The sequence below is a fragment of the Camelina sativa genome, chromosome 7 (assembly GCF_000633955.1).
Source record: "Camelina sativa cultivar DH55 chromosome 7, Cs, whole genome shotgun sequence".
In the NCBI taxonomy this organism is placed as follows: domain Eukaryota; kingdom Viridiplantae; phylum Streptophyta; class Magnoliopsida; order Brassicales; family Brassicaceae; genus Camelina; species Camelina sativa.
This window is the reverse complement of record NC_025691.1, coordinates 30,639,758-30,649,298: the sequence shown is the minus strand read 5'-3', so window position 1 is coordinate 30,649,298 and position 9,541 is coordinate 30,639,758. Positions and strand designations below refer to the sequence as shown.

The 9,541-nt window shown below is 38.8% G+C and overlaps 3 protein-coding genes across 4 annotated transcripts in view; 1 reads left to right on the top strand and 2 right to left on the bottom strand.

The window, feature by feature from the left end:
* The window catches only part of LOC104787046 (4-diphosphocytidyl-2-C-methyl-D-erythritol kinase, chloroplastic), a gene marked incomplete at its 5' end in the record, with an annotated part of 3,682 nt that extends 2,594 nt beyond the window's left edge, over positions 1 to 1,088 (top strand). The window contains 3 exon segments of the mRNA XM_019228040.1: positions 280 to 379; positions 628 to 713; positions 806 to 1,088. Of these exon segments, the coding sequence (XP_019083585.1) occupies positions 280 to 379; positions 628 to 713; positions 806 to 924 (305 nt within the window).
* On the bottom strand, positions 985 to 3,673 carry LOC104703508. 2 transcript variants are annotated; one of them, XM_010419536.2, is made up of 2 exons: positions 3,554 to 3,673; positions 985 to 3,091 (listed from the first exon to the last, which is right to left on the bottom strand). In XM_010419536.2, the coding sequence occupies exon 2, from the start codon at positions 3,087 to 3,089 to the stop codon at positions 1,146 to 1,148; it is 1,944 nt and encodes a 647-aa protein (XP_010417838.1). In that variant the 5' UTR covers positions 3,090 to 3,091; positions 3,554 to 3,673; the 3' UTR covers positions 985 to 1,145. The 2 variants fall into 2 exon arrangements, with proteins under 2 accessions (XP_010417838.1, XP_019083581.1); XM_019228036.1 differs by lacking the exon at positions 3,554 to 3,673 and having other exon boundaries at positions 1,036 to 3,118.
* LOC104703507 (ABC transporter G family member 32) overlaps positions 5,441 to 9,541 on the bottom strand; it is a 5,020-nt gene continuing 919 nt past the window's right edge. Inside the window, exons 2-15 of the mRNA XM_010419533.2 lie at positions 9,236 to 9,541; positions 8,982 to 9,142; positions 8,796 to 8,899; positions 8,464 to 8,623; positions 8,243 to 8,368; positions 8,077 to 8,168; positions 7,641 to 7,973; positions 7,261 to 7,551; positions 7,103 to 7,186; positions 6,891 to 7,024; positions 6,571 to 6,798; positions 6,314 to 6,485; positions 5,977 to 6,231; positions 5,441 to 5,905 (exon numbers count right to left, since the gene is read on the bottom strand). Coding sequence (XP_010417835.2) covers positions 5,633 to 5,905; positions 5,977 to 6,231; positions 6,314 to 6,485; positions 6,571 to 6,798; positions 6,891 to 7,024; positions 7,103 to 7,186; positions 7,261 to 7,551; positions 7,641 to 7,973; positions 8,077 to 8,168; positions 8,243 to 8,368; positions 8,464 to 8,623; positions 8,796 to 8,899; positions 8,982 to 9,142; positions 9,236 to 9,541 — 2,719 coding nt within the window. The 3' untranslated portion in view covers positions 5,441 to 5,632. The remainder of the gene's footprint in view (positions 5,906 to 5,976; positions 6,232 to 6,313; positions 6,486 to 6,570; positions 6,799 to 6,890; positions 7,025 to 7,102; positions 7,187 to 7,260; positions 7,552 to 7,640; positions 7,974 to 8,076; positions 8,169 to 8,242; positions 8,369 to 8,463; positions 8,624 to 8,795; positions 8,900 to 8,981; positions 9,143 to 9,235) is intronic.

The following is a 9,541-nucleotide window of genomic DNA, read 5'->3' as shown; positions in this document are numbered from 1 at the left end:
TATTTTTTTAATATTATAAGCTTTTTCAGGATTTAATGGCTTAAGCTTTTATTTTTCAGCGTCTTCGTTTAGATCAGACGAGCAATATTAATCCCTTGACATTACTTGAGAATGTGTCCAGCGATGAAATATCTCAAAGCATTTGCGTAAACGATTTGGGTATGGTTTCATTTCCATATGTTGCACCTCTCTTCCTTTCCTAAAAAGATGGTCACATCTTTAAATTTCAAGATTCAGTCTGGTACATGGACAAGGACTTACACTTATGCGTTATTTCAGAACCGCCAGCATTTTCAGTTCTTCCATCTCTAAAACGTTTGAAGCAACGGATAATAGCATCTGGGCGCGGGGAATATGATGCCGTATTTATGTCTGGGAGGTATGCCTTTTCTTTAGCTATTTCCACACTATCGAGAAATTTCACAAAATACTGTGCATTGCATAGTTAGCTCATCTAGTGGCAGCAGTGTGCTAATATTGTATTTTTGTCTTCCCAAATGCATCCTAACAAGCTAGTACAAGATCATATTTAGTGAGCTGAGTACTATTTACTTGAACAAGAGATTATAAATGAGCTTAGTAGTTTTGCTATGAAGTGCTAATTTTTGTGGGATGAATGCATAACAGTGGAAGCACTATTGTCGGTATTGGTTCACCAGATCCGCCGCAATTCATATATGATGATGAAGAATACAAGAACGTGTTCTTGTCTGGTATGCTCTTTTCTTGTAATTAACAAGTAGTGGTTTCTACTCTTCTGAATTGTGTACATGTAAAGAACTAATTCCAAGTAAACATGTTGCAGAAGCAAACTTTATGACTCGTGAGGCTAACGAATGGTACAAAGAACCTGCTTCTGCAACTGCTACTACCTCATCCGCTGAATCTCGCATGGATTTCCAAGGAGAAATTTCAAAGTTGTAATAAAAGTTGTGTAGGATTGATTTGAAGGTTGTACTGCTTTTGTTTCAAAGAGTGGTCAACTAGAGGAGAAGATGCTTTAAATATAAGTAAAAAATAAGACATATTCACGAATGATAATCAAAGGGAGAAGCAACCACACATAATTCATGAAACCATTTTCTGTCTTTTTTTTTCTTTTCTTGTTTTATTACTTTCATGTCCATATGTAACCCCCTCTTCTCTTACAGAGAAGGAGGCACGTATTTTCTAGACAAGCCAAATATATCTTTTCCTTCAAATGGTGAAGTCCAGTCTTGAGAGGTAGCTGCTTGTTGTGTTTCGACGACAACACCAACACCCGCATTCTCCATAGATACACCGTTGCTGCTGTTGACTCTACCTCCCATGGAACCATTTAGACTATAGCGGTTCATGTTCGCATCATAAGTGTGGCTGCTGCTTTTTAACCCGGACCAGTTTCCATTGACTCTACTATTTTGGGATAAACCTTGATCTAGACTCCAGTCTATGCTTGTGTAGTCCACTGAACCGCCGCCAGAGATCCAATCTACTGGTGAGGATGCACCTGATGTTCCCGCTGAACCAACGGCAGAGAACAATCCCAACGACCACGCAGCAGATATAGATGGCGATGATGCAGTGTTTTTAGTCCATAACCCGCCATTCCCTCTGGCCATGCTAGCGTGTGGATCCACTTGGTTGGTGTTACTGAATCGCTTCTGGTTTTGATATTGAAGTTGCTGGTAGATCTGATTTGGATTCAGATTGTTTGGACTAGGGCTTCGCGCACTAGGGATATTATGTGTTTGTATGAACCCATTTGACTTCATTATCTCTATGTTGGCCGCAGGATGCCAACTGGTAGGGGGTGCGCTCATGCTTGAGGTTGGAATGGGATTTGTGCTTACAACTTGTGGCCGCTGCCTCATTGTCATGACTGATTCTCTATTTGCTGCCTGCTGCTGCTGGAGGTTCTTAAATTCATTTCCACTAGCTAAATAGCGAGCTTCAACCCTCGAAGCAAGCTGAGGTGACGGGGATGGCGATGATGGGAAAGAGTAAGAAGACGAAGGAACCTGTCCTGTATTTGGCCACCTTTTATCAGCCAAAGCAGCAGATTGCTGAGGTTTTGGCCACTCTAACTTCAGTTCAGATCGTTTCATAGGCTGAGCCAACATTTTGTTCACTAACTCTGTTGTGGAGGGTGATCTTGTATAGTTAAAGCTCTTGTCATCTCTTGGTGGCTGTAAACCAGGTGATGGAAGAGTTTGTGTTTCTAGCCTTTCTGCATCTGAATTCTGATAACCTATTCCTACTGTATGTTTACCATTAGTGGGTGTAAGAGGATCACCAGATTCTTCTTGTTTCACTGGCACTGAAAACTCATCATATCTTGTGCCTTTCATGACTTGTACTGCTCTGTCCAAATCACCCTCTGCTTGAACAACTGCGCGCTCTATTTCCTGCCTTGTACACTTAAGTTGTAGCTCCATTTGTGTAATCCTAGCTAGTTCTTCTGTAATGTCTATTTTCAAATTCACAGGAGTCTTAATGCTTTGCTTCTCAATTTCTTCCTCGCCCCTGTCAAAATACCAATGAACAGATTCCTCAACTTTGCCATCATTCATCATCAATGCCGTAGTAGCATGCTCTTGAGAGAGTCCCATAGCGACAAGCTGCTGTGTAAGGGCTTCGAGTTTTCTGGACATGAGATACGTGGTACACTTGTCATACAAATCAAGAGCCCTCCTCTCCTTCTGGCGTTGATGTTTTCTCCCATTCTTTTGGCGAACTTTCTCACGCTTGTCATTGTCAGCACCTGGTATAACCTCCTGCTTGAGGGGAAGATTGGTTGTCTTGTGATCTTCGGAGTCGCCCGAGCAGCTACCGTTGTTGGAAACAGAATCAGACTCAACCCCATTATTCACATCAGCCGCCTCGTGGTCTATACTGCGGAAACGACCATACTGAAGTGGTGGGTCAGAAGAAGCAACGGAGACAGAATCAAGAACCTGAAATGTTCCAAGAAGAGGATTATAAGCATGAGCTGCCATACTAGTGGTATTCCCATTAAGCGAAGGCGAAGGCTGCTTTGGTGATGCCTTGTGAGCTGCTTCTTTCCCAGTTTTTTTATCCTTTGACTTAGAATTAGTTGCTGGAGACATCTCTGCAAAGAACATCAATACAACAACACCTAACGTATCAAGAAATGAGCAAAAAACAAAAAAAAATAGTCAATAATAATAAGATGAGACTACAACACAGCCAGCCTCCCTATGTATGATTCTCCTAAAAAGCTACAACAAACACATGGACAGAAGAAGAACCCACAAGACAAAACTTGAAATAGTGAAATGATGATACTTTTTTTTTTCCAAAGAAGAAATGAGCAAAGCATGCGAAAAGGCCTCAAATTTGGTAAAAGGGGGATTACAAATACAGAGCGAAAGAAGGTGAAATCAGGAAGAAGGAAATGGACCGACATAACATAACATAAGCTTTCTGATTTCTCTTTGAAGTTTTTTGGCAGCAAACAAAATTGATTTGGAGAAATTGGGAGAAATCCCGAAAGACGGACGATAATACGAATTACAAAAAACAAGGAATCGAAAGAGAGAAGAAGCTAGACCTGTTGTGTAGAGGAGAAGTAGAAGAAGATTTGATTTTGGAGATCGATGTTTGTCGTCGTCGAAGGCGAAACTGAATCGAAAGAGATGATTTTTTTTTTTTAGGGTTTGGGAGAGAAATAGGAAAAATGTTTTTTTTTTTTTTTTTTTTGTTTTGTCAATCAATAAAAGAGAGAGAGAGATTGATGATCTGTCAGTTCAGCCAATGGATATGTAACCAATGTCGCACTTACTTGTTTCGTTTTGTTTTCTTCAATTCTTCTTTTTTATTTAATTAAGCTATAAACTAAACTATACATATATATATGATTCATTTTGTGTTTAGGAAGTGGATGCTACTAATCACATTTGTTAATTATTATTATAGGGTTTTCATTGTTTTGTTTTAGGCCTTTTTTAGCTATGCAAATTAAACATGTCAATTAGCGCCAAAGCCCGCGGGCTGGTCCGGCCCGGCCCTGAAAAATAGCGGGCTCTGACTTAAATATATATGTTCAGAAAAAATCGGGTATTTTGGGTTCAGTCTGTTTGGGCTGTAGGGCTTTTCAAAAATATATTTGTATTTTTTTGTTAACATTTTTGTTTGATTGCAATATTTGATTAATAATTTATTGTAATTCAAGTTTTAAACTCTAATCCTAGTTTTTATATTTACTTAAAAACCATATTTAATACTTTAAAATTTTTTATCTATGATATTTTATATGAATTATATATTAGTTTATTTGGTTAAAGTATCGAAATTTTGTTTAGTTTTAAACTTTTTATATTAAATTAAGTTGGTTGTAATGAATATAGATGAGTTATTAAATTTTTAATTGATTTGTTTTATAGTGCACATTCAAACACTGTTTTGTAAGGCTTATAAGTTTGAATTTTTGATCAGTAAAATAAGCCCGAAAAAGCCGGAAAAGCCCTGTAGCCCTGTTAGGGCAGGGCTCGGGCTTTGAAATATAGGCTCGAAAATATTTCGGACCGGACCGAGCTCAAACATATGCGGGCTTTACGGGTTTCGGGCCGGGCCAGCCCGATTGACACCCCTAATGCAAATGTACTGTAATTACATTGCTTTTGTTTTTTTGTTTTGTAATGAAGGATATGAGGTCAGAGGTCTAGTAGTGTATGGTGTTTTTAGGCGTGGCTTAAAAGAAAATGTGGTTTAACAAGTCAAAGCAAATCCTTCTATAGAGGAGGTGGCGTAGATCATGATGCTTAGAAAATGTGGTTTAAATATCAGGTCTTTATTAGAGCGTTATGACTTGTCACATACTAAGCAGATGTGTTTTTACCGGAAATTAATTGTACGCCCCTCTTCGCAACATGATATGCAGGGGTTGGAATTTCGTCGAAATGTTTTGTGTGGGTACCAGGAACCTGATTGAACGTTACATGAAAACTTAGGCTAACCGGAATGTGGCACGAACTAATATACAAGTTTGGACAAATGACTCCATAGAATTTTAATTTTTAAACAACAAACCCGAGGGACGAACAGTCGAAATTGGATGGACCGAATTCTAGTTATGGTCTATGCTTCCATGTTTTTTTTTTTTCTTGTCATGAGACCATTTCTGTAAGTCTGTAATCTTTCATTGTAAATCTAAACCGTTCTCTTTTTTTTTTTGATGAAATGTTTGCATTCTTACCAAAAAGGCAAAAAGGTTTTTAAACCGTACTTACTATGATTATCGCTAACTTAAGTTATTACAAGAAAGATAATTTATAGATAGCTCTTGAAACTCTATTTACGACCTTACAAATCACTAAAGGTTACACATGTTAGGATCTTTTTCGACCTTTTAACTCACTTAAAAGTTACCATATATTTAAAATTGATTACTGTTCTATATTATATATAACTCAAACACATTTATGAAAAAATAACAAGGAACTAAAAACACAACACAAGGCTTTTATTGATCCATACATGTAATGGCAGAGGAAGAATAGGCGCATTCCCCTGCCTTCTTGGGTATAAAAGCCCCCCAATATACAAATTAACAATAGTTGGTATCTGTATATGTGTGTATATATATATATATATAAATATGTGGGAGTTGGAGAGTTTTGGTAATCATCAATCATCTTCTCTGGAAATTGAAGGCTTTAATGGCGAAAGCAAAGACAAGGGAGAAGAAGACGCAAAAGGCCACCACCATTATAGCAGAGACTCCTAAGAAGTCATGTTTGTATCCCATTACATCCTCAAGCAGTTGTTTCACCATCACTTGATGGATACCATCTGAGAGTTTCACCCTTCTCTCATCATCTCCATACTGAGATACCAATAGTCCATACAGTGTCCACGCCACCGGGTTTGCCCAGTAGTACCATCTCCACCACAGTGGAATCCTCTGTGGTCCGAAACATGAGATACAAAATCATAGAAAACAAAAGATAAATAATGAAATATATAGTAATGTACCTTATATGGTATCATGAAGCCACTGAATAGGTTCCAGAGCATGTAGAAAGGTGCTGCTATGATTGAGGCAACGTTGTGGTTTGGGGTGATTGCTGTTGTCATCATCCCGTAGAAGGTGAAGTACATTATCGAAAAGTACATGAAGAATAAGTACCACAAGAACTTCACCGCTGACCATTCAAACGCGGCCATGGCATAGAATATACTGCTGTATATTGTGGATTGTGCTAGCACGTATGGAAACTCTATAAACACCTGCAAAAAGTTTAACATGTTGAGATTTTTAAAACTCAAACGGAGATGTGATTAAGAGAAGATAAACAAACATATGTGTGACCTGTGCAAATGCAAAGGGAAGTGCCGAGTACATTCCTGCTGCTCTCTCGCGATATGAAACAAATCTTTCTATGGAGACAACAGGCTGTGCAGCGGTTGCATTGGTGATTCCAATGAAGAGAACTGCCGCATACATCGATCCCATTGCATTAAATAATTGTTGTTGGGTGTCCCTAATACATGAAGAAATTTTTTTAATTGGTTAGGCGATAGAAATGTGCCACTTTACAGAAGTGGAAGCTGCATGTTTATTTTTACCTTTTTGAGCCAAATTTCCAACATATGGTTCCAAGCATCAAAGAGATAATCACAGTGTAGAAGAACCGAACTGCAGTGTATTGTGGGTTTCGCCAGTATGAGAGGTTTTGTTTCCACAGACAAGCAACAAACTGACTATAGAGTGACTGAGAGTATCTGGTCGGAAACTCGACTTCTTTTGCAGTATTACTTGGCTTGCTGAGGACTTCGATCAGCTCCTTGTTGCGTCTGCAGTAGAAAAGGAGACAGGGAATATGGTAAACAGAACTTGTGGAAAAGCTAATATTTGAATTCCACATGCATGGGGAAAAGTCACATACTGACACAGATTTGAATTCCTGTAAATTTCAGCAAAATCAACTCCAAGACGGTGTTCTTCAGTGGAAGAGGTGACGTCAAGCATCCACGCTGCCGGATTATGGCCAGGTTTGATCTTTTGCACTCCTTCAATTGACTAAGGAAGCAAAGAGTAATTGTAAAGAGACTTGAATTTACATGTATTTCTAGTTCATGTATCAAGAATAAAGGCTACCTCAAAATACTTGACAAGTTCACATGATTTTTGACCAAGTGGACCAGCATATATGAGCTCTCCACCACGTTTCATGAACAAAAGCTGCAGAGACAAAGTTCAACAATTCGACAGACTGTTTGATTTTATTATCCAACTTTATTGTTTGAAGAACCAACCTCGTCAAATGACTCAAAAATATCGATGCTAGGCTGATGAATCGTGCAGACGATGGTTCGCCCTGTGTTAACAATATTTCTTACAGTCCTCATCACAATGGCAGCTGCTCTGGCATCCAACCCTGAAGTTGGCTCATCCATGAATACTATAGAAGGGTTCGCAACTAGCTCAACAGCAATTGTTAGCCTTTTCCTCTGTTCAGTTGATAAGCCATCAACTCCAGGGAGACCGACCAATGCCCCGCTCAAAGAGGTCAGCTCCACTAGCTCCATCACCTCATGAACAAACGCCTCCATGAATTTGAAGTTTAGAGATGCATGTTAGCATAATCCAAGAGGATAAAAAAACATAGGCAGGAATGATTGAATGATGATCTTACCCTTTGTGTTTCTGAGTCAATGTCAGCTGGTAAACGAAGGCATGCCGAGAAAAGTAGAGATTCAACAACAGTTAGGCATGGAGAATGAACATCGTTCTGCTCACAGTAACCTGAAATTCTTGCAAACGTTTCCTGCCTTTTGGGAAAACCAGATATGTACACATCGCCTTCTATAGTTCCTCCGGTTTTTCTTCCAGCTAAAACATCCATGAGCGTTGTTTTACCCGCACCACTTACTCCCACCAATGCTGTAAGAACACTCGGTCTAAAAGCTCCAGTAATATTCACAAGTAGCTGCAACCTGTCTTCTAGTATCCCTTGTTCTTTTAGTCCCTGAAAGTTTTGTTGCATGAGCTAAGACTGCTAGCTAGAGAATATAAAATGCTTTAAAACTAATATACAGTACCTAAACACTGTAGATACATATATTACATACCAAGGGAACATCCACATAGTAGTTGATATTGCTGAAAGACAATGATAGTGGTTGAAACGGGAGAACCATGCCTCGGTTCTTGAAATATTTTCCTGAGCCACAGCATTAGCTTCTTTCAGTTTCAGTAAACAGATTAGAAAGGAAAGATTTTAATTTGTTTCCTCACCATGTATTGAGCCTGAATGCTGCAAGTACTCTCTTAGTTCCACAACAAACTCATCATCACCTTTCCTTTTCTTTTCTCTCTCATCCAACTCTTCTCTGGATACAACAGCTTGAAACTTGCCCCAAGCTATGAACGGATATGGACAGAATTAGCACAATTAATGGTTTATAAAAAAGCAGATAGTTGATGCTTTAGGTATACAGAAAATATGAAAAGCTTACGGTTGAGATGTGCTAGGAACAGCGTAAATAGTATATTGAATACAACTGTGTATCCAAGCAAGGCACCGATACCGATCCAATACCAGTAGTTCCCAGAGAACAAACTTCTTTCTTTCAACAATGCCAAACCAAGAGAGTCGCTGGTATGATTCCCAGCACTCTACATAATTAAACAGGAAAAACAACCATTAACTACAATAATAGTATATTCCACATTCTATGGTGTGTTTCAGACCATATGCAAACCAAATATATTTACACCTTTGAGCATGGATAATAGAAACACCAAAAAGTATAACTAAAGAAGCACTTTATGTTTGTAATATTGTCACCTTTTGCCAATTATGGCCAAGAAACTCATTCACGGAAGCTGCGTTTTGAGCATACATCAAAGGAGAAACCCAGTAACCCCAAATCCACCAGCTTGGTATGCTATCTGGGAAATTAAACAAGAGAATGAATGAGTATTCATGTGGTAAAAAGAGAGTGTTTAAGAGAAAGTATGAAGACAAGAAGACCTCTGGATATTATAAATCCTCCAAGCGTCATGACCACCAGCATTGCAAAGGACCCAAACGTATTGGCAACTATCATATGTCGGCCTAAAGAACCCATAACGCGGAAAAGACCCAAGGACATCTGATGCAGAGAGAAATACAGCAAGAACTGCTGAAGAAACCTGAAGGAAGATTAGACAAGTTCACTGTTACTTATATTAAGCAACCAAACCCTTTCCCAATTTTTCAACTTCTTTTTACAAGAATATATATACCTGGAGAAAAGAGGATCATATCCAATTGTATAATATGTTACTGCCACCCATGTTGCTGATTCTATAATTGAAGTAGGGATACTCAAAAGCCAGGAAGGTAATGTATAAGCCCAGCTTGGGTAAAAATGTAAGTCTCTGTGCTTATAAAGAACAGGAAGCTTGGCTACTAGCATTGGAACCTCGGTGAATCCGTTAAAGAGAATGATAACCATGGAAAAGTAAAGCGACCCAAGATATATGTTGCCATCATCAATAGTCTTGTGGTGCATTGTTGTCCGGCAAAAGACAGTCATTGTGATTAAGGCA